This window comes from Acanthochromis polyacanthus, chromosome 8 (genome assembly GCF_021347895.1).
Source record: "Acanthochromis polyacanthus isolate Apoly-LR-REF ecotype Palm Island chromosome 8, KAUST_Apoly_ChrSc, whole genome shotgun sequence".
Taxonomy (NCBI): Eukaryota; Metazoa; Chordata; class Actinopteri; family Pomacentridae; genus Acanthochromis; species Acanthochromis polyacanthus.
In genome coordinates, this window is record NC_067120.1 from 29,690,853 (window position 1) to 29,714,934 (window position 24,082).

General features: G+C 39.2%; 1 protein-coding gene across 2 annotated transcripts in view; it reads left to right on the forward strand.

The window, feature by feature from the left end:
- The first annotated feature begins 833 nt into the window (after window positions 1–833).
- nup93 (nucleoporin 93) overlaps window positions 834–24,082 on the forward strand; it is a 37,606-nt gene continuing 14,357 nt past the window's right edge. Inside the window, exons 1-12 of one of the 2 annotated variants that reach the window (XM_022218832.2) lie at window positions 834–987; window positions 2,363–2,545; window positions 3,606–3,723; window positions 17,740–17,802; window positions 19,347–19,475; window positions 20,539–20,613; window positions 21,436–21,528; window positions 21,659–21,798; window positions 22,594–22,726; window positions 23,269–23,426; window positions 23,532–23,697; window positions 23,983–24,076. In XM_022218832.2, the coding sequence (XP_022074524.1) occupies window positions 2,367–2,545; window positions 3,606–3,723; window positions 17,740–17,802; window positions 19,347–19,475; window positions 20,539–20,613; window positions 21,436–21,528; window positions 21,659–21,798; window positions 22,594–22,726; window positions 23,269–23,426; window positions 23,532–23,697; window positions 23,983–24,076 (1,348 nt within the window). In that variant the 5' untranslated portion in view covers window positions 834–987; window positions 2,363–2,366. Of the gene's footprint in view, window positions 988–2,362; window positions 2,546–3,605; window positions 3,724–11,981; window positions 12,315–17,739; window positions 17,803–19,346; window positions 19,476–20,538; window positions 20,614–21,435; window positions 21,529–21,658; window positions 21,799–22,593; window positions 22,727–23,268; window positions 23,427–23,531; window positions 23,698–23,982; window positions 24,077–24,082 lie in introns of those variants that run through there. The other variant, XM_022218833.2, reaches the window with a different exon arrangement.

A 24,082-nucleotide genomic window follows, 5' to 3' on the forward strand; every position in this document is an offset into this window, starting at 1 on the left:
AGGATTAATTGTGCTCTGGTAGGTGTTTCCCCACACTTCAACACAGTATGTCAGGTATGGGAGGATTAAAGAGCAGTAAAGTGTGCGAAGTGCATTCACATCCAGGTAAGGTTTTGCTTTGTTTATAATTGAGAGACTTTTGGAAATTTTGGTTTTAATGTGTTTAAGTTGTAGTGTATGTGTGTATTTGCGTTGCAGTGATTCCACTTCAGCAGTATACTGTATGTGAGTAATTATTAAATACAGTGTACAAGTTCAAAGGTTTGTTGTGTTATGTCATAATTTTTAGTGCCAACCAAGACTCTGTTGAAGAGGTGGAGGGGGGGGGGGACTGACTCCCAATCCGGCCCTGTGTATTAGATGAAATAAACCAACAAAAATACACAGATTTTGTTTGTATAATGACTTTTATTTGCCTACATGGTGCATGGGTGGCTCTTTGATTATGAATTTGAGATGGATTTCTTGATATAATAGCCCCTGCATTATTATATTCACTGAGAGTAGAAGGGTCTTGACTGGTAAGTGACTGTTTCTGTTTTACTGACATGATTTTTAGGTTTGACACTGGGCTGCTGTTGTCTGAGTCCTTATGTCTGGAGAGAAGTGATGTCCATATTATATTATTGAATAATTATTCAATATTTATTAATGTTAAGTGCAACGAGCGTTTTCATTAAATATTTGAAGAATTAGTTAATTTATTCCCAGAGCATATCTTTGTTGAAATCATGATAATGTCCTCTCTGCTACAATAGGTGGAAACATTCTCTTTCAACGTTGGTATGTAGTCCGACATTAAAACCAAAGAAGAAGAGGAACTTCCGGGCACGGAGTGAGTATTGTCCAATCACCGTCGACTCCAGAAGTGCCGGGTCAAATAATCTACTTTCATGTTGAACACCACTGAATACCAACTAATTATTGTAAACACTTTCACCAGAGGAGTACAAACAAGGCCATACATCCACCTGCCCTACATAACAGGTATGAAGTGCGTCCGCCTCAAAAAGCTATAATTTAACTCACCTGCTAGCATATGAGAAAATGTTAGCAATGTAGCCTGTTAGCTAACACCGTAGAGCGCCGTTCACTTTGACTTCGGGCTAAATAGTAGCATGCTAACAAAGCTGGGCCGGAAGGCTAGCGCCAAGAAAGTGGTCCAGACATGTGGTTGTCAAGATTCTTATCGGGTTCATTCTCAGTAGCTGAAATTAACTTTCAAATGGCGTCTTATTGTTGTTGTTGTTGCTGCTGCGAGTTTTGACTAGCCGCCCAACTTTTAGCATTTTCACGCCAAGCTAAAAAAAAAAACCATGCGCGCGCTTCAGGTGGCAGTTTGCTGATTTCAGCTGTCAGACGATAACCGTGTGTCCATTATACACCCGATTACATATTTTATTCATAGTTTGTATGGTGTCTGCTTTAAATATTTAAAGTTGTATGGCAGCAGTAAAACTTGAGTTAACACTGTGAGGGATTGCGTTGAGTTCAAACAGCCAACCTGGGTTAATCAATGTTACTGGTGACAAATTATACCTTGACAGGTTTTGTTTTGTTAGTACAGTACTACAAACTATACCGAATTTTGGTCATCTAAGGTTGTTTTAAACCTACTATATAAATAATCTTGATTTAATGCACAGTGTAGGAATTGTAGCACTTTTGTACACTATTCATTATTTTAAGTGGGACAAACATAACAACACAAGTTTGTATAAAGTCAGAGGAAATTATTGTACTCCAGATTTTAGCTGCAAATCCTTCAGTCAGTGAGGACAAGAAGTTTACACCTGCACACATCACCAGACAGTTGTGACGTTCTGTGGAAATAATTTGGAACTTTCACCTGATTTAATAGTAATAATGTCTATATTATAATATATTGTCTAGTGCTGCAATGATTAATAGATTAGCTGTCAACTATTAAATTTATCACCAACTATTTTGATTGTCATTCATCACTTCGAGTTTTAAAAAGGCTTATTTTTTGTATTCCTTTTTCTTAAATGTGAATATTTTCTAGTTTCTTTGCTCTGTTACAGTAAAGTGAAAGTCTGTAGATTATGTCATTTTGCGATTTGTCTTGGACTTTTTTGAAAAATTGATCAACGTTCTTCAATTTCTGGTTCTGTCTTCATTTTATCGTGCTAACATCTATAAATCTTCAGAAAAACGGACACATTGAAAATAGTTGTAGTTTAGCTTTAGCTTTATTTTAATCCAGTTTGCCATTGCATAGAGACAGAACAATCCAAGGGTTATCACTTTGCATTGTTTGTCTCTCAGATCCAGTCACATGTAAAAGCCATTTGCTGTCTTTGCATTCACTTGTACACTCTCTCCTTCTGTCTTTGTCTAGCGATATGGATGCTGAGGGTTTTGGGGAGCTACTGCAGCAGGCAGAGCAGTTAGCTGCTGAGACAGAAGCTGTGTCTGAGCTGCCGCATGTTGAGAGGAACCTTCAGGAAATCCAACAGGCAGGAGAGAGGCTTCGATCCCGCACATTGACCCGCACCTCGCACGATGCTGCAGACGTAAAAGCGTAAGGAACACGTCCAATGCAATGCTGTTATCATGCATGTTTGAATAAACGTAGATTGTTGTGCATTTTAGATCCTCTCTCTACCAGATTATGACATTCACAGCCATTTGATATTGTGTTTTTGCTGGGTGAATAACCTATTTCTAAACTAGTAACTAGGAATGCATGATGATATTGGCAGATTCTTGGTAAGCCAATGTGAATGGTGACATTTCTTTTGGTGTGAAATATCAGCATCGACACAAAATAAACATTGAGAGGCAGATAAGATTAAGATAGGATGAAGTTTACAGTTTTGTTTAAAAATTTACATCATTACTATGCCATGTTGTACATGTCATTTCCATATTTTGCAAAATGAATGTTTACATTTGGAAAGCATTGCATTTTATCTGTGCCACACCTTTATGGTAAGAGTAGGAATAATAATATGTTGATTCTGCTACAGGAGAGACTTGATGTTCTCTGTAATTAGGTGGAAAAATATGTGCAGATATCCGAATCAGCAGTTGACCAGAATTAATTGAAAAATATTGGATTATGGGCAAATATCCAATATTGTGCATCCTCAACAGTAACCTGTGTCCCACATGTCAAAAATTACACTGATTAGGCACTATTTGATATTCAGCTTGATATTAAGAATTTTAATGTAACTGTATCGAATGAGTAGAATATTTATTTTGACAATTGTCACCCTTAATAAAATGTAAACTAAAACTGCAGTTTAAAACCACTTTAGCATGTCCTCTGTGACAAATCTACACACTCATATTCACTACAAGCTTTTTGTCTTCAGAATATGTAAGATGAAGTTTCTTGAGTTCTGTGTAGTAGATTAATTTCTTTATAAATACCTTTTATTTTAGAGTTTCTTTGAGGTTCCATACATTGACATCAAAGACATCCTTGAAAATTTTGTTCATCTCATCTAATCCATATAGTTAGTCTTGTCACTGTAACAAAGCCTGTTGTGCCCTCTAGTGGTTGTTGAGCACTACCACAGTTCTTTGTCAGTATTGATCTCAGCTTTCTCACCACCTTTCTGTCTTACTTTTAGGTCAATCCTCCTCGGTTCCAGAGGTTTAGACATTTTCCATATTTCTCAGAGGTTGGAAAGTCTAAGTGCTGCCACCACCTTTGAGCCCCTGGAGCCAGTCAAAGACACTGACATACAGGTATGAATGACATGTAATAGGTCATATGTCCAACCTGCTCCTTAATTGCTGCTAATTCAGTCTGTTGATGCTTGCATTGATTGATTTACGAGAGAAATCCTCACTGAAGAGTAAGATTTTTGTAGACTCCAGAAAGCTAATCCATTATCTACTGGTTGAGTTATATTGTAGCGCTCAATCAATGATATTTCTCAGAGAAATTTTCTTTGATTGAACATTGTAAGTAGCTCAGAAACTGGCTTGCAGGGAGATTGCATTAACAAGTAAGAATTCTAATTTAGTTTGTAGCCAAGAACTGTAAGTAAAGTTAATTAACTACAGATGATAAAATCTGCTGGTTGTCCTTCGACAAGCAAAGCCAAATATAGACCCAGCATTCCCTGCAAATGTGTTATTTTGGGGAAGAAAATGTTTGACATTTCTTACTAGAGGGTTTATAGAAATGTAGATTAAAAGAGCAACAGATATATTTACACGAAGATGCCTCATTGAGAGTTTTGTTGTTTTTCACATGGATAAACAGATATGCTGCTTTACCTACAGGGTTATTTTTGTTTGTTTGTTTTGTTGTGGACAGTGGAGGAAGATAATTGTGGACATAGACACTGTCATGGTCACATTGTGATGACTTTCTATGGCTCTTGTTTGAGTTCCTGTTGTTTTTCCACACCTACCAAAGGATATGGCTTACCTTACTATGTAGAGGCATGTTACAGGAATAACACTGAAATCAAGGAATCACACTGAAGTGGAGGTCAAATGGACTTCTCCAGTTTTTAACACCTGTAGCATAATGGTAGTTTGGAGCAGAAAAAGCAGAAGGCTGATTAATCAATCAATAACAGCCATCTATGCTCACTAGTATCAGAGAATGTTTATTCATAATAGTAATGCTATATTATAAACAACAACCTCATCATGTACCTACTTGATGAATACAGCTGTCTCATATTAAGGCAACTGTCATTTAAATATAAAATATTTCAGGTACACATTGACAATGATGTAGAGCCCAGTATAACAGGTGGAGGATGCTCTGACATCGGCTACTATCAGAGCCATGTTTCACTGATGCTAACAGTTTGTAAAACATTCTATGATCTGATTAATTAACTATTAATCATCTGATCTTAATACCATACCTGTAGAGTTAAATAACGTTGCTTATCCACTTTTGTCACCCGTATTGGGAAGGTGATACATATATTACTGTTCAAAAGTTTGGGATCACTTGGTATGTCCTTATTTTTGAAAGAAAAGTTTTCCGTTTTTTTTTCAGTGAAGATAACATTTAATTAATCAGAAATAAATTGGAGACATTGTTAATGTGTTAAATGACTATTCTATCTCTTAATGTCTTATTTTTAATGGATATCTCCATATGTACATGCTATATTGTGTTAGCTAATCATGTTGAAAGGCTAATTAATGATTAGAAGGCCCTTGTGGAATTATGTTAGCACATGAATAAAAGTGTGAATTTTTTGTGGAAAAAATTAAATTACCTGGGTGACCCCAAACTTTTGAACGGTAGTGTACATAATAGATCCTGTTTAGCATTTTGGTTCTAAATTCTCTGCTATTTTTATGTCAGACTGGTGTGCATGTTGCTTTAAAGCCGAACTATGGAAATCTTTGCATTTGTTGTTGATCGGAAGTTAGTATTTTTTCACGTTACAGAAAGCACAGGCAGGGAATTTATTTTTGTCTCTGAAACTTGATGGTGAGCAGCTTTAACTGTGGCTGAGAAGTTTGGTAAATTGCCTGTGGTGATATCACTTGACTAAGCATTTGTTGGGTCTAAAGGCTGGAAATTTTTTAATCTGGGCTAACCAGACCTGTGTAATGGGTCAGTGCTGTACACCTCCTTTCCTTGCTTTCCTTCAGGCTCGTGGCTTGAGGCTACATTTGCAGATATTACATCTGAATCTTAAACCAAACAGTTTGCTGTGAAGTTGTCTTGTGGGAAATGTTAACAGAAAATTGCTGCTATAATTTCAATCAGTCTTGAGTCTGCCAAAGTTTTGCAAGTGCAATATTAAATCTGCACATTATTCTTTTAACATTGAGTACTAAATTCTGGTTCTTCTGGGTCAGAAAAGTTACCGTGTTTCGAAAAGCTTTTTTTTCTAGTTTCCCCGTTTCAGCCCTGCTTAATCCTGTCTGTCATTCATCTTTCTCAGTTTCTTCTGTCCTCTTTTTCCTGTTTAGCCATAACTGGAACACCGCTTTAACACATCTCACGCTTTGTTTTGTTCTGTATTTCTGTGTTTCCTCTTCTGTTGCTGTCAGCCTGTCATCCTTTGTACATTTACTCCTCTGTTTCATCGACATCTTTTATTCTTCTTGGTCAGCCGGATGTATGCTGACCTGGGTGGGTTTGACTGACTGACTGGAAGAGCACTTAGCTTCTGGCAGTGTGGGGGGGAACACACACACACACACACACACACACACACACACACACACACACACACACACACACACACACACACACACACACACACATACACAAACACACACACACACTCTCCCTGCTCTTGCTTTTTCCCCTTATTGCTCTATAAGAGCCAACTGCATTACAAATGTTCATTTCAGAGAAGACACCAGATAGTTGTCTTATATTGGCATTAATTTTATACATAGTTTATTTTCTCATTGCACGCATAGGAAATTTTTTACCAGACATTTTGTTCTGAAATTAACCTTTGCTCCTTATGATGTGTTTTGTATTGGACTGTTTCATTTTGAAAGTTGTTTTTTATTATCTACATATTTGAACGAATACAAATATTTATGAAATACTAAGTATGTCAATTGGAGATAAATGAATATTTCGGAGCAATGTCAACAAAATTCAAAAGAAAGGAAGTTCAGATGTTTGTACTTTTTGATTATTCACGGCATATGAAACTAGCTGGCCAGATAGAGGTGAGCAGTCATTTAACAAGCTGTCTGCTGGCACTTGGGTAATTCTCGTTTAATGAAGATGATGAGACCATTTTCACCCAGCTGCATATTGTGACTAATTGTGAGTCTAATCTAACTGGGTGTGTTTGGCTCCATGACAAGCAGCCAAAAAATTAAGCAGACTCAGGAGGCCAACTCAGCCAGGAAAAAAAACAACAACAAAACAACGGGAAACTCTGTTTGAATCTAAGACCACTGAAATCAGACTAAGCCGAGCTCTCCACTGAAGGATGCTTTTTTTCCTTTCCTCCTACAGAACTCCATTTAACATCCTGCTGGGAGAGTCTCAGTCACTTTACATCACTAAGTACACTGAGGACAAAAGAGGTTAATTGGTGCTGAGATATTACAAGACATCAACACAGTACATTAATTGGCAAAAGGCAAACAGTATTCCTTTATGTTAAAGAAGTACTGTAAAGGCATTGGTGTAGTAGTAAAACGTTTGATATCAAAAGGTATTTCATGTACCGTTTCACACTGATAAACACCAGAAGGAGGGAAATCAGATAAAACTAATTGACTAGCAGGGTTTTATTGGCTTAGAACGGGCCTTTAGGGGGTGACTCTGCATATTGGTAAGAATGATCAGTCTGTGGCAAAAAAGCAATAAGTCTGTGCGATCTTGTTAATTTTCCAAACTTATTTTCCTGTTTTTTCTGACCATTTATTAAACAAAAATGTCCATTAAATTAAACCTTAATTTAAGAGATGGTTACTTGGTCATTCTTATCATTGGGGTGCTGGTGGTTCGCTAATTGTGCTGGCTAAAACTTCCTTGGGTGGGTTGCCAGAAACTGCTCTATGCAGGAAAAACAATGACTAGACAAAAATATCTTGAATGAAATACTTTTTCTTTTTTTTAGATTTTTAGGACTTAAAACTGGAGTTTCAGATGCTCAGTGTAATGGCTTTTCTGTAATAAATAATAGAGCTTTTTCTTTGACTCCAGTGAAAATGTTCTGAATCTATACACTTTAATTTGTATACTAGTAAGTTGTAATAATTCCTTACCTATCTGTTTCTGTGTGCAACATTATTTCCTAGTCACCTCTATAATTTTCTCTGCATGAAGTCAATCTAACTAAATCCTAACATGTACAATTTTGAGGCTCTCCAATGTCCAGCCAGTAGGACTGACCTCTACTTTAGGCCATATTGTTTGTTTATATTCTTGTAAACTGCATTACTGAGACAATACAAAGATTAGAAAAGGCGTGAGACTGCAAGAAAATGTTTCAGTAAAATGACTGATACAACGCTTTATATTCTGCAAACATCAGCTTTTGCGGTTAATGTTTGTAATCCTAAACAGACTATTTTCTATTCCCCTTGCTTTTGTTTATGCCGTGCAAGTAAATTTTCCCCGGGGCATTCTTGTCTCACTGTGCCATTGTGATATAGAGATGCCTAATTCAAAATTTCCTCTTTTGATGCCAATTTTTGAAACCTTATCAGGGGTTTCCCTTCCATCTCAAGACTTGAAAACAGCACCTAAATGGCTTCATGCAACTCCTAAATTGAACGAATTAGCAGAAAAACTACATTGAGACCATGTGCGAGAAAAGTGGAGGTTGTCATATATTAGGAGATGAGACAAGTTCCTGTTCAGATGTTGTTTTTTAATGCAGTTTTATTTGTAGCCTTAATGCTGTTTTGCTATCAAGTGTTTTGTTGTGTTAATTATGAGTGTTATTTAATCTGCACTTAAACTGTTCGGTCAGTTTAACCTGCAGGAGGTTTTCAAGGCGCCTGCACTGCGTTTTGCTGCCATGGAAAAGGTAAATTCATGACAAGCAGGGAGAAAGTCAGCTGTCACAGATGATGAGCTCAAAAAGACAGTCTGAAAATACTAATTCACCCCCTCCACCTGCAGAAAGCTAGAGAAGACACTGCTTAAGTCAGGGTATCTGCCAATTGAAAGTAACAATCTGATACAGTTTTTCTCTTTTACACATTTAAAATCAGTGTAATTCACAACCTGGAGTCATTTTCCTGCAAAGACAACATGAGGGAAGAGACTGGCATTAAAAACTGCCCGCCATAATTCACTGTAGGTAAATATTTCTGTGGAAATACTACGTTTTATCATTACAGCGGCAAAGACACTGCATTCACTGCATGTGTCGCTTCTGTCTGATACTCAATCTGCTTAACAAGGCCAGCTTTGGGACCAGCATGTAATATCATTGTGTCCCTGCTAACATGTGCAGGACCTTAGCTCAGTTTCAGTGTGTAGTGTTGTGTTTAATTTAGGTTTAAAGGATGCCAGGCCGTGGGGATTGGAGTGCTAAAGGTTCGTAGACGGGACACAAAGGAAATGTACACGTGCTGCCATTATTTATGAATGTGTGTATGTTTGCGCATGAGTGAGCAGATGCACGGCTCCACACACACATGCATTCGGAGGGCAGTGGTGTGTGAATGATGCGTCTGTATATATGACTGAGTGCAAATTAGTGAGGATCTTACTATAGAAGACTGTATAGACACAGTCCTGGATTTAGGGCTCTACAGTGGACAACTTATTCAGATTTAATAACATTGTTTGGTTTGTTAAATGAGGATTTCTCAGTCTGTTGCAAATGACAATACACTACATCTCATTGTCTTGTCAGATATTATCTGACAAATGGCTAAAATCTATTTATTGTTTTTTTTCCTTTTATGGCCTGAATACTACACAGTTATGTTGTGTTATTTAACATTGCGAAGTAATCAGCAAATTATCCATACAGTCTAAAGGGATGGACATCAATTAAAAATATTTTCTAAAATATAGATGTGATGTGCAATCAGCTATGCTATTAATTTGTGAATTAGTCATTTGATTAAATACAGATGACCAACATTTAGTGGTTCCAACTTTTCACATGTGGGAATTTGGGTTTTGGTTGTCATTGGAAAAAGAAAGACAAATAAACCGCCAAAAGATAAAGATAATATTTGCTATTTACGGTTATTATTTTTTGGTTAATGTGCAAATTTTGTTTCTCATTTGCAAAAAAGCATCTATAATTTGTGCAGTGTGCTAGAAAGAAATGGGTATCGTATCCATTTACTGATTCAGACTCCTATTCTGTTTGCCGATGTTTGTGGCTTCTGTGTCTGGATACAGAAATGTAGATTGAAGTGCAGTAGGTCTCAACCCGAGTGGGTGACCATGAAATGAACTTAAAGGTCAGTTTTTAAATGACTATTTTTCCCTTACAAATTTGGAATTGATTCCAGACACCCGAGCCCAAAATGCAAAACACCCTTGTGTACAGATTTCCCAGCAGCTTTTTGTCATGTAGTAGAAGTTTTTACAATTAAATCTTGAGTTCTCTCAGTGCACCATTTGTACTGTCTGTTCTATAAGATTTCAGTTCCTTTATATAAGACAGCAATGTAAAAATACTCCATTAAAATAAACAATCCTGCATGAAAAATCCTACTCAGATGTATTAGCAGAAAAATGTTAAAACATTTAAGTAAAAGTAATGCAGTCTTTCAAACAACAATAGAAATGAATCATTTGAGAAGTGAAGAGGGGGAAGAAATCTGCTTTTGTTGAACAGATAACTACTTAAATGCATCTGAAATGTCTATGACTCTGACTACACAATGCTTTTTGTGAGACATCACAAGCCAAAATGGTTGTAAATTGCAAGTTTTGCCCCTAATCATTTGTTGTTGTTTTTAAAGCTTGTCATATTATATATGTTGTGGAGTAGAAAGTACAATTTTTCCTTTGGATGTGTTGTGGAGTGGAAGTAAAAAGTAGCATATAAAGGAAATATTCAGAGTGAAGTGTAAGCGCTTGGAAATTGTGCCTACGTGCAGTTATGTTTACTTGAGTAAATATACTCAGTTACATTCCACCAGAGATTCTCTTTGTGTTGGTTATGAAACATTGTGGGTCGGTATTCGGTGCTTACTGCTTATCTGTTCTTTGTATTATATAGTAATGCATATATAAAGAGAAATGAGAGAAGACTGCAAACTGAAACAGACCCTGAAAAACGAAGGGGAAAACCAGAGACACTAGACAGAGATGAAATGAATTGAACAGAAAAATGAAACTGTAGAAGTGGAAGGTGGAGAGCAGTGCCGGTAGAAAAATGGCGACCGGCTGCAATTTTTTTTTCTGTCTCTGTGTCCTCCTCTCACTTTTCCCTCTTCCATCTCTCTGCCAGCGTTCGCTCTCACTCCTTTTCCTCACCTCACCCTCTTTCAGCTGGTCCATCCACTTCCTCTCCCCTTTCTCTTTTACCTTACCTTCTTTCCTCTCTGATTTTTTCCTCTCTTCCTCCTTCTATCATTTCTATCATTACTCTCCTTCTCTTTCTGTTCTCCTGCCCTCCCCAGCTCCGTACATACACACAGATCCCTCAGCAGTGATGGCATGCGTTCAGCGGATGCAGTTGGCTAAGCCCAGAGCATCTGCTGAGATACAAGAACACTCCTGACATAGCTTTGCAGGATGTGTGTGTGTGTGTGTGTGTGTGTCTCGTGCACAGGCTGTGTGTGCTGTGTTTGCATGCCTGTATCTGTGTCAGTCGCGATCGATTGCTGCCGTATACAGCGTCTCTCCATGTGCTTATGAATGAATGTGTATGTGCATAGCGTAGATTCGCCTGCACGTGGGCGCATGCATCCTTGTGCGGGCTGGCGTGCACATATACTGTATATGCGGCTATATGGCACATGCCTACGTGAATGAGATTCTGCAACGTGCACAAAACTTCAAGTGGATGTGTGGATTAACATGCCTGCTTTTGCATATGTGTGTGTCTGCTGTAATAGTCAGCCTGCATATAGGAATGCCCCCCCCCACACACACACACACACACATATACCCATCCACCCACCCCTTCCCCCGATGTGCCTCCCAAACCCTTCATTAACTAAACATGACCCTTAAGAGCATGATTAGCCTCATTTCAAGACAGGATGTCGGAAGCCATCAACCGAGGGGGAAAAAATCCATTACTATAATTGCATTGAGCTGAGGGAGGGAGGAGAGAGGGAGGGAAGAAAGGAAGGATGCATAGATGGATAAAAAAGGAAGAAAATGAGTGGGACTGAGGGTGGGAGGAGGCACGGGGCCGACAGAGATGCTAGGATGAAGTGAGGGAAGGAGAGAGAGAGAGAGAGAGGATGGAGGACGACAGCTGAGTGGGGGGGTGTCAGCTGATGGCAGGAACTGATATTCTATATGAATCCATAGCTCCTTCTCGTGCATTCCCCCTGTGTCTGAACGCTCAGTTGGTACTGCCCTCCGACAATAAAACCACCTTCAGTGAGTCTTGATGTGGCACTTCCACTCGATACTCCGGCTCACTCAGAAGAGTGACTGGCCTGCTTTTGAACGGGGAAAGGCTGCAAGCGGACCGCCATGCCGGCTCGACAGGGCACAGGGAACACGCCCCAGCATGGCGGCCACTTCTGCTGCCCTGACACAGCGACACGGGGGGATGGAGAGGCGGAGGTGCGATGCAGGTCTTCTGGGCTGTCAAAGCCCAGATACCTGAAGGCAGACAAAGAAACGAAAAACTATTTTTTACTTTTCCTTGTCTCTTCCTATCTTCTCGTCTGCCTGTCTGTCTGCCAGGCAGGCTGTAAGGCTCTCAGCATGAGTGAGTATTTCCTATGCACATGGATACGCACACATACACACTGACTCACAGACAGGCATGTGCTTTGTCTGTCACACTTTTGTGTCACCTGTCTGCCTTTCTCCATCTCTCCTCTGGTTATGCTACATTGTATGTCTTTATGTAGCAATGAAGGAGATGATTAGATAAATTGTTAATGCAAGGTGGCAAGCATCTCTAAATTAATTTACACCTACACATTATGTATATGTTGTTTGTTTTCTGTATATGTTTGCTATACAGGAAATGAAAGAATGAAGGGTGGGGTTTCTCTTTCACACACACACTCACTCGGGTAGTGGTCGGCTCATTATGTCAAGGCAAATGCCTCCGACTTGTACTTTGACAATGACTTGCACAGCGAGCGGTGCTTCTTCTCCTTATTTCCTCTTTAACTGCTCTTTGACTGTGTCCTTAAGTAGCCTCTAGATTCCTGGAAACCATCCATCTCGAACATACTGTTTCTGTTAGTGTGTGATAAGAATGAACCAGGTCAAAATAGTGAAAAATCAAATGCTCTGATTTTCCTGAATGTACAATACAATTGCACTGACGCGTAGACAGTGTGACTGTCTTGACTTCAGCTAATGGTAGGAGGGCCTGTGTTCCAGCACACAGGATAAGCATGTGTGTACATGTTAACATGCACATTCAGAGATACACACACATTTTTTTATGGATCAGTTTCATGTTATTGCCTAAAATATAGTCATGTGTGCTTATTGGCCTAAAATCAGGTGCATTTTAAAAGACGCAGTTACACGTCCACTGGTCTTTCATAATATCTGAACAGTGTAGCAGAAATTACAGACAAAGAATGAAACTTCCATCAGCTGTATTTTAAATAAAAGGCAGACTCATTCAGATCTTACCTTTCTACCCAGTTCAACATCTGCTGCCTATATATAATAAGAATGGAATAATTCCTAATTTATCAACCATTATTAAAACATTTTCTGAGGCTGTGTTCCTCTTCCTGTAGAAGCTTCTGGGCTGTCTGGCCAGCAGTCTGTGGGTGTTCACAGTGGGTTGCAGATCTCTGAGGATACACAATACAGGGGTGGGGCAACAGAAACGTACATCTTTAGATACACCAATTGCCCAGCACTGAATTGATCTTTGAGATTGATAAGCACGCATTTGCCTTTACTAAAATGTCTTCTTTTTTGGTCTGAATGCTTCAGCGAGGCTCTTTAACGTGACGCCTTTCTCGATTTTATGTTTATTTTTACCATTTGAGAGTGAATGCAAGGAGGAATTGAAGCATTGGCAGCGTTCAGTCAGTGTGATATGCTGGTACACAGTGTCTCAGACTGAATAACGGGCCAAGTCTTTCAGCTGTTCCGTCCTAATCAAAATTACACAGCAGTTGTGATATTAGCACCAATGATGTCATGCCTGCTTGTGACAAAGCTTTGAAATCTTCTACGAAGTAAGTAAAATTGGCTAGCTTCGCCATTGAAATGTTGATCCTTACGAGAGGGGCAATATACGTAGCAGAAAAAACACACAAAATCTGAACTTGAGCATTAAGCGTTCTTTGTCAATATTTATTACAAGTAATATTTCTGTTAAAACGAAGAGCTTTTGCACATCAGACAAAATGGGAGTTTTGGCCCCAGTTGTGGGGTAAGTTGTCAATTTACATTTGGCACAAAAACTGGTGTATAGGCAAAGTTGTTGGCAGTGCAAGTGCAGCTGGCAGCAGGCAACAAAATGACAGCGATGAAAAATTTTTGCCTCCTGTTGAAGCAAAAATGCTGAGGCGACTTCCCCCCAGTAGCGCTGTCCACTGTTGCCCAATGTGCCACCTCTGGTTTATATGCTTTTGGAAAGAGAAGCCCCCCCAATACTCCCACCTCCTGCCTGTTTCTGGAAAACAAGTCAGTCTCATCCCCCTTTCTCCAATTTACCGGAACAGTCAGTCACACTATGACTAATACAGTCTCCTGATCTATTATAGTAGATATATCCCATAAGCCCCCCCTTTTCTATTCCATTGTATTCTGTTCTGCTCTATTCATTTTTCCAGTGCAGCTCTCCAGTGAGCGTTGACCTGAGCTCTTCTCTGGTTAGAGTGGTTAAATATAGACCTATTCTCAGCCTCTCCTGGGAAAAAGAGAGATGGGGAAAGAAAGGGAGAGGGACAGAGTATGTAGAGGGAAGCTAAGGGTATGAGGATTGGATCAAAGGGCTAAATAGGCAGTGTTGGGGGATAAAATAAAGCTTATTTTCTTTCTTAATGGATTAAAATTGATGAATAGCATCGAACATTTGAGTAGGTGAGGACAGTAAGGTAGACAGTCAAGCTTCAGCTGCAAAAATGCCAAGAGTTATTCCTTTTTTTTTGTTGCTGTACAAGAATATGCTCAAAGAAACGAGTACTACCCTTTGGTTTTCATGCCACAATGTAACGAAGCACGACTGGTCTTCTTGTCTTTCTCTATTATGTGGTGACCTGAATGATTGCTGTTTCAGAGGCACGTTACTGACCTATTTTAGAGCTAGCAAGCTGCTGTCCGGTATGATTGAACACGATAAAGTAACACAGAAGTGCAGCATAAAACCAAATCAGCCACCAGTTATATTTCATGTGAACTCAAACACCTGCAGCAACCATGCTGCAGCAGAATACACCTCCGTCCTATTTTCTGGAGGAGACCATGAGTTTCTGCATGGACTTTCTTTTTTTTTGTAATCTGTGTGGCACATCCTGGGTGTTCTACATTAACTTCATCTGTTTTAAGCTGATAGTGTCTTCTCAGGTACAGTTGTCACAATGGAAGAAATAAATCATTTGTAAGATAGAAAATGACCAATAAAAGTCACATATGGTCGACGCTGTCTTTCAAAAGAAGATGTAAAAAACGATACTGTTTGACAAGCTGTAGCCTAATAGAGTGTCTCTATTGTTGTGGGAAAAATGAGATAAAATCCAGAAGATATAGACCTCACTCCAATTTTACTCTATATGTTGCACTTAATATTCTGTTCACCAGTTCTGCTACTGCAGCAGCAGTGTCAGGTAGACTGAACACATAATTTCCTGAAAGCGATTCAGTGGTTAAAATGACTTACCCTGACAGGACACCAGGGTACATCAGCATGAGCAAATCCTACTGATTATTCTATGGTATAAGCACTAATACACATTCAGCATATGAGCAAATGCCAGATCATATATCGTTTTTATTCTTGTCAAGAATGGGTAAGACTGCTAAATCTGTATGAGAATAGATTTTTAAAAAATGTTTTAAATGCTGTAATTATCAGTTGCTCGATTATATTTTGATGCTTTTTTCGAAAATTATTTATTTTCTCAGTGAACCTTTGTGCTTCCAATTCGTCGTCATGTGTCAGCACAGAGATGAGAGTGTAAGAGGAGGAGAGGAATACGATGACAGGCAGAGGTGAAGTCTGAGAGCTTGGAAAGAAAGGAACAGGTAGAAATGACACTGAAGTAGCAACGTAGACACACAAAAGAGGCGAGACAGAGGGAGGAGGGAAGCCAAGAGCACCTACATCCCTGTGGAGCAGAATAATCTCTAGTTGGCTTTGACAAATGCTGTGGCTCTCACTAGGCACTTGTTCTTCAAGCTAAAATGATCCTGAAGTTGCAAAGACGGATGGTGCCAAAAATGTCATCAGTAAATTACTATGCCATTTTCTGACAGAGGGAACAGCCTTCCTCCAACTTAAGAGGCTATTTATGTCAGGGGCAGATGGCCTACGGTTATATAAATTTCAAGAATGCAGTGTAACGCCGTTCCTAGCTGGTGTGTTGACCTGTAAGTCAACAAAGCTGACTAATAATTGAGGCTAAATGTCAAAAACCACATAACTCATGGCATCCTACACAGTCAACTAACATTGCATCATTAAAGAAAAATCTTAAGTCATTTTCTCTCCTATTTTCTCTCATTTAATTGTCTTCTTTGAATGAACTAATTGATTTTTTTTCTTTTTTGATGTTTTCTGTAGCTGTAAAATTGCTCACTGTTATATGTAGACGTGCTAATTATTCTAAAACAATGATTTAATTAGTCAATTAGTCAATGGAAAGGAAATGTCTGCAGTTTTGATAATTGATATTCATTGTGAGGATTTGCTGGTTTTCTCTCAACTCACATCTCACAGAACTGTCATGCCGTTCCACTCTGCTTCCATCTGTGGAAAATCTCTTGGTTGTTAATAAGGCAGAAGAAACTGTTTTAAGTCATCAGCAAGGGATCTGGTAATTGGTACATTATTAATTACATCTTAGATGAACAATTAATTGAAAAAAGATTAGATTAATATATAACGAAAACTATTTTTTTTGGCTCTTATCAGTTAATTTTACTGTACAACACATTGTCACTATCAGGATTTAATATGTCATTCTGATATTTGGTCTTAATTGACAGTGCAGTTGTTTTAATGATCTTATTTCATGAGGATGTAAGATAAGCAATCCCAGTTTAAGTGCCATTTTTACATGTTTATTTCATTAACTCATTGAGACATAATTTATTTGTGTCTGTTTTATGTTTTTATATTTGGACCTAACTAATTTAATGCGTCATTTGGGCAGATTTGCGGGTGAAGTTAAACCTCTTTTTGCATAATACTGGCTATGGTTAGGAGTATGTAATAGAAAACAATTTCATGTCATTGTCAGTTTGATTATGATAGTTTTTAATGTAGAAATACAACAGCGATACATATGCATCATAGTATTCTGCCCAGGAATTTGATACCGTAATAAAACTAAAGATCCGCTCTTGTGCTTTTTGAGGACAGGGACGAAGCACATACAGCATAGACACCATTTTGGTGGTTTCGCAAGCTGCGTGTCTGCGTTCGCTGACTTTCCTCCTGATGAGAGCAGTCGTGTTGTCTGCTGTGTGCTCCGGTGTTTACATAAGTGCTACTTACACACTTGAAACCTCATATCTTCTGTATAACATAAGTAGTTTTATAATCTGTTGTGCAAGATATGAGTAATTACCGTCTTCACAGAAAGGGCCAGAACAGGAGAGGGGGGAGGTGGATGTATGCAGAGGCAGCCATCTTGAGTTGACACCAAAATGGAGGCCATACTGACTGCCGTGTGTTAAAAGCACGGACGCCTCTCTGGCCTGACTTTACATCGGTATAAAATATCGACTGTACTAATCCTGAGTAAGAAGGGCAGAAGAAATAGGATGGAAAATTGAGAAGCGGCTTCTCTCTCCTGAAGAGCAAATGATGGCGCAGCCGCTAAATCTGTCCCTGTACTCTCTAAATTCTCTGCATACAGTTTATCTCGGTTTCACTTTGTCCAGACCAGCCAAGATAATATATCCTGCTTTCTTTTTGCTATTTCTGTTTGTCACTGCGTCTCATCCTCTCCCTGTCTGCCCGTCTGTCTCTGCTTCATCCACAGGGCTTCTTGAAGAACGAGAGGGACAACGCCCTCCTGTCAGCCATCGAGGAGTCTCGCCGCAGGGTCAGTATCTGCCCAGTGCCTGATTCCTTTAAGTCATCAGGAACTGCAAATCAGAAGTCAGAATCTAAGCCAGACAGACCTACAAAACTCACATCTTGCCTTTGGTATCATTATTTTTCAGCCTTTGCAGGTGAAATGGATGAATTAATGGACAAAAGACAAGCTGCAGCATTTAGACTCTAGTTTCCTTGTTTGCAAGTTCATTTTACAAAACTATGAGTTTTCAACACTGCAGTGTGTGAATATTAGCCCTTCACTATACGGAACACTTAAAAACCAAATTTTTAGCAATTTCTGCTTGTTGTGATCTAGAAGTCCTTCTGGTGTGAACCTTTGGGGAATGGTTTTGAAATGGCTTCCCTGATGTGCAGAGCTAATAGGCCCTGCGTTTAATTAGCTGCCGTTCCCATTATCTCTTCCCACTCCCTGAGAGAGGGAAAAAAAGAACTTGTGTGCAAGGGTGGAAAAAACAAATGCACAGAGGATTAAAAAGAAAGCAGATGTTAGATGTACTTGCAGATTTCTATCTGATTGCTTTAGTTTTTACGTGACGGGAAATTTGGGCGGTTAAACAAGACATGTAATCTGAATCCAGTTTCACAGCAAGCAATTCACATGAATATGATTAAGATTTTCATTTTTTTTAACAAGTCATGGATTCTTAAGTCAGACATCAATACCAATTAAAAAAATCTGATGCTGTTATATTCTACGATAGTATTGCTCATAGAGGCATAACGTCCAACGATTGTTACAGAAATGTGTAATTAGTGTAATTATATGGATGCCACATAAGTGCAGGATTATTAAAGAGCTCTGATATAAAAGGGACTTTTTTTTTACCAATAAAGAAATGTGACTGTGATATGTACTGACTAGGATTATTACCATTTAAAAAACAAACTTGTCAGTGCTTTCTGGTGTACAAATTATATAAGTAACCATGACATTTAATTTGCTCATTTTCATCTTCATCATTTCTGCAAATTATTGATTTCATAATACTTCTTGACGCACTGCAAGTTTGACACCTGTAAACGTTTAAAGATTTGACATGCAAGCAGGCACTGACCAAGTTAACCCAGTAAATCGTGGCTTTAGTCTAGATTTGTCTCCCTAAGCTGTAGACTCAATTATCTCACGTTCCCATTATCTCACTTTTAAGTCTCTGTGGAGAATTAAAATAGACTGTACCGGGCCCTGGTGGAGTAGTATAATCTTGACAGGGTTCTGCTGCTAAAACCGGTATGTGTGAAAGAGTGTGAGTGTGTCATAGGTAGGCTTATTTTACATAATGTACCAATTAGTTCCTGTGTGCTGCATGTGTGCACCTTAATATAATACTTTGTACTTCATATTCACACTGTATGAATCATCTGCATGTGCAATAGTTGGTTTACTGCAACATTTCAGTAAACTTTCTTCTTTCTGAGTCTGTAAGATCTGCTAATTTAAAATGAAGCAAAATGTGAGAACGCCCAATCCAATGTGTTGCAATACGCAGAGTTGGATTTGATACATGTTTCCTACCATCATATGTTCAGACATTCCTGTTGGCTGAAGAGTACCATCGTGAGTCCATGCTGGTTCAGTGGGAGCAGGTGAAGCAGAGAGTCCTGCACACACTACTCGGAGCAGGAGAAGACGCTCTGGACTTTAGTCAAGATGTGGAGGTACAGGACACAAGATGCAGACGTGGTTGGAAACTGAAGAAAAAAGTGTATCTTTACCAGGAGAGGCGCACTTTCTTGGTCTTTCAGACACCTCAGATGTCCTGATTTTACTGAACAGGAAAGCTGATTTAGATTTTTTTGGAACACTGGCTGCTGGAACTGTGATTTTTCTTATTAAAGTTTAATATAATTTATGTTTTTGAGATTAGATTATCTCTGCCATTTAATTTGAAGCTCAAGAATTCACTGCACAGGCACCGCCCGTTTGACAAGATGTGCCATAAATAATGAACAAGTTTCCTAAAATAACACATCTACCACTGTTAGTTTTTAATAATGAAGAGACCCCAAAAAATGTCCGTTTCAAGTTTTTCTCTTTGTTTGGTTCAGGTTATGGGATTCACTTTAAGAGCACATCAACAGATATCTTACAATGAAATTCCTAAAATATTTTAAGTCCGTCTCAGTTATCCTCTACATCCCTACAATATAGTGGATTTATCAAATGATAGGGACTAGTTGTGGACTTTGTAGAATTATTGATATATTTAAATGACATTGTTTAATTATTTGCTGAAATAATTGAGAAACGGTATAATTTCTTTTCTTTTTTTAAAATTAGGTCACACAAAAAGCAGCTCTTTTGTAATATATTTTAACTTCTTGGACTGAATATGTCAACTTAAAAGCAAATCTCAAGTCTCTCAAGCAGAATTCTTGACACTCTGTCCTCTTCACTGTCTACCCACTCATCTAAAATAACTAAAATAACTATTTCATCTGAGACTCAAGCTATTTTTGTCTTCACCCAGAGTAAAATAAAAGGCTTTGATCCCGTGTGTCTTCTTGTTCTAGCGTATCCCAGCATGCATTGGGTAAAAGTCACCTCTGGACAGGTTGCCCTGATGTCTGAGGTGGAGCAATTTTGAAAACGGAATATTTAGCATAAATACGGACCTGTTTTAGATGCCTACTGGCAGATTACACACAGAACCTTCAAATAGCTGCTTGACTGTGTGTAGTTTATCTGTTCAGTCATTCGTAGCCTGTCTGTCTGTTATAGCCCAGCTTTGTGAGCGAAGTGACGGCTCCAGGAAGGAGTGCGTTGGACAGCGTGGAGGTGGCCTACGGACGACAGGTGAGTCACCATCAGTCCAATCGTTTTGATGTACACTAAAACTCCAGGTTAGAGCACGCAGTTAGATGTAGCAAGGATGTTTTTGGATGATTTTAACACAAAATAGCCTTCGTCACATTCATTTTATTTCTCTACAGCAAGCTGCCGTTGCTAATCAGCCATGTGTATTCCTAACGCTGATACATCTGTAATATTCATATTGAGCTAATATTAATGCGATTCCAAAACTATAGTGCTGATTTATTAGCCAGACTCTAACAAATCCAAAGAAAACTCATCTCTTGAAAGTCTGTTCAACTTGAACGCAGTCAGTGTGATACCAGCAGTCAGATCATTCGGTTGAAATGGGGTCACAGCGAGCCAGGAAGGGGCAGATCAAACATATTGATTGATCTGTCTCTATGTCTCTCCACCATCACTCCCCCCATCATCCTGTCTGACCTTCTCTCATTCTCTCCCCGTTTGTCTCTGATCTGCTGGAGGACGCGCTGCTTTAAATGAGTCTTTTTCCCTCCAACCATGTGCCGGCACATCGCATGCGGCGTCATTTGTCTGATATTTGTCATACTCTTCGATGACCTCCTAAACGTTTTGATTCTTTTTCTGCTGTTCTTCGTCGTGAACCATTTCACTCGATGGTCGTAGAGTTTGCTTTTGTTCTTAAAGCTCAGGATGGAGCTGTAAGACTCATTTAAAATCCTTTTACTTATGAACTTGAGAAGAGTCAAACTCAATCAATTTCTGGTATTCCTTTAATCAATCGTAATTTTTTTTAAATTTTTGCCTTTTCTAACTTTTTTTAATCATTTCCGTCTGCTTCAGATCTACATTTTCAATGAGAAGATAGTGAACGGTCACATTCAGCCCAATCTGGGAGATTTATGTGCTTCAGTCGCAGACAGCCTGGATGACAAGGTAAGAACCTTAATCAGCTATCACAGTGAATTTAACTATTATTATTTTCAACCGTAGCGATTTTGTTTTCTGCCAAAAAAAATACAAGTTAGTGTTGCTTGATGTGACTGTCACTCTGTCTACTCTCCAGAACGTATCGGACATGTGGCTAATGGTGAAGCAGATGACAGATGTGTTGCTGGTTCCAGCCAAAGACACCCTCAAGAGTCGCACTTCTGTAGAAATGCAAATGGCTTTTGTACGTCAGGCACTCAGCTTCCTTGAGAACAGGTAATTTCGCTTTTCTTTTTTTTTCCTTTTTAAGTCCAGTGGTCTTGTTCTTGATGTTTTGAGTGAATACCAGTTAGCAGTGGGATTCTCCTTGGTCACAGTGTGCCTTTGGGGATGAAAGTGAGCATAATTGGTATGGTAAAGGCAAAAGGTCTTTCTGTTACCTTATTTAGAAGAAAGCTATGCATTTTGCAGTGGCTTTTTTTTTGGTGGACTACAATCCAGTGTTAAAGATATGCTGCCACCTGCTGTTCCACTAGCTATGTGGGGATGCAGGAGGTGGCTAATGTAGCTAAACAGCTCAAACAACTGGACATGCTAGTTCTGGATGATAGAAGGGAGATTTAATATGGCTGAAATGGGGAACATCACTGGAAGAGTCCGATGCCTGACTTTGGATGGAAAAATTTGATCCGATTAGAGTTATTTCCCAGCAGAGCATTCTGGCCTGGTCAGAGCCACGCAACTTAGCTGGCTTATCTAGCCCCTATCGGCATCTTGTGTAAAATAAAGCAGCTGTGGATAAAAGGGAAGTTGACTCTTTGAAGCCAAAGATGTTGTATTTAAGTTTCTGTTCTGCTTGTTCAATAGTTGTTTGATACATTACAATCAAACACATTCAAAGGCAAATTGAATTGCTGTTTTTATTGTCAGTTCTTATCATTTTGACGTTGGTGATTTTCCTCTCTGCTGGTTAAAGCCTCTTTGGGAGTGGCAAAAATTCCTCTATGCAGCAAAAACTCTATCCAAACTGCACCACGTTAGCTAACTTTGTGTGTATGTGTATCTCTGCAGTTATAAAAACTACACCATGGTGACTGTCTTTGGAAACCTCCATCAAGCTCAACTAGGAGGGGTGCCAGGAACATACCAACTGGTTCGCAGCTTCCTCAACATCAAGCTACCAGGACCCCTACCTGGCATGCAGGTACCGCACACCCTGTTTAAATGTGAGGGTAAAGAAAACATCGTCCCTACCACACAGCCAGGCTACTTGCTAAAACTAAGACGACAGCATTTTGGCAGCTGTCAAGCTCTTCAGTAAACCTGGCAGTTGCAGTCCACTGAAAGTCAGAACTGAGAACATGCCCAACGCTGCCAAATATCAGTGTCTTAATCTGCAAATTGATTCTAGCTCACAGATATTTGTAACCTTGAGTTTTGGGCTTAATTAGTTAATCAGAAAAAGCTGGTCTGTGCTGGTAAGAAACATAATCTGTCATTTAGATTTAAAGCTTTCTTTGGCATTCATCTGCAAAATTCGCAAACTCAGCTACTGCCCCATTAGAGAAAAATGCTGTTGTGGTGCAGTTGCAATGAACATGTACATCAACAGGGTCTAAAGTATACATGGGCACAATGTAAGTATATTCTTATGTCATGCACACATGTATTCCAAAAGCTATGCTGAAAAATTAAGCAATCCATCAGAAAATATTGTGACCACTGTATTAAATGTGTGTCCAATAGGATGGTGAGATCGAAGGTCACCCAGTGTGGCCTGTGATCTACTACTGCCTGCGTTGCGGGGATCTGAACGCAGCCATGCAGGTGGTAAACAGGGTGCAACATCAGCTAGGAGACTTCAAGACCTGGTTCCAGGAGTACATGAACAGCCCCGACAGACGGTTAGCACATTGTTTTTATATCTAGCCAACAGAGGTCATGAAAGGTCAGCCTCATGTCATCTCTCACACCTCCTTTTATCTATTTTGCCACTTTTTCCCTTTTAGCCTTTCCCCAACGTCAGAGAACAAGCTTCGTCTACACTACCGCAGAGTGCTGAGGAACAGCGCCGACCCCTACAAGAGAGCCGTTTACTGCCTGATCGGGAAGTGTGACATCAGTGATAACCACGGAGAGGTGGCAGACAAGACCGAAGACTACCTCTGGCTCAAGGTGCAATATTTTGCTGTTTTTGTTTTTGGGCTATTTGGTGAAGTCGAAGCATTGGCACAACGACCAGAGCACAAGCTGGTCTTTTTTCACAGTTTGGGAATTATTAATAAAACTTAAGTTGATTTTAAAAGCTTCACTGTTGGCAATCCTTGGACTGTGGGTTATTTATTGTCTTTTAGTGTGTTGTTGTTTTTTTAAGCAAAGCTGACCTCCTTTGAAATAGAAATGTTCTATTCTTCGTCCCATCATTTTTGCATAACGTGTACCATGTTTTTTTCCCTGCAGCTGAACCAGGTGTGTTTTGATGATGACGGCAGCAGCTCTCCTCAGGACAGACTCACCCTGCCACAACTACAGAAGCAGCTGCTGGAGGATTATGGTATGG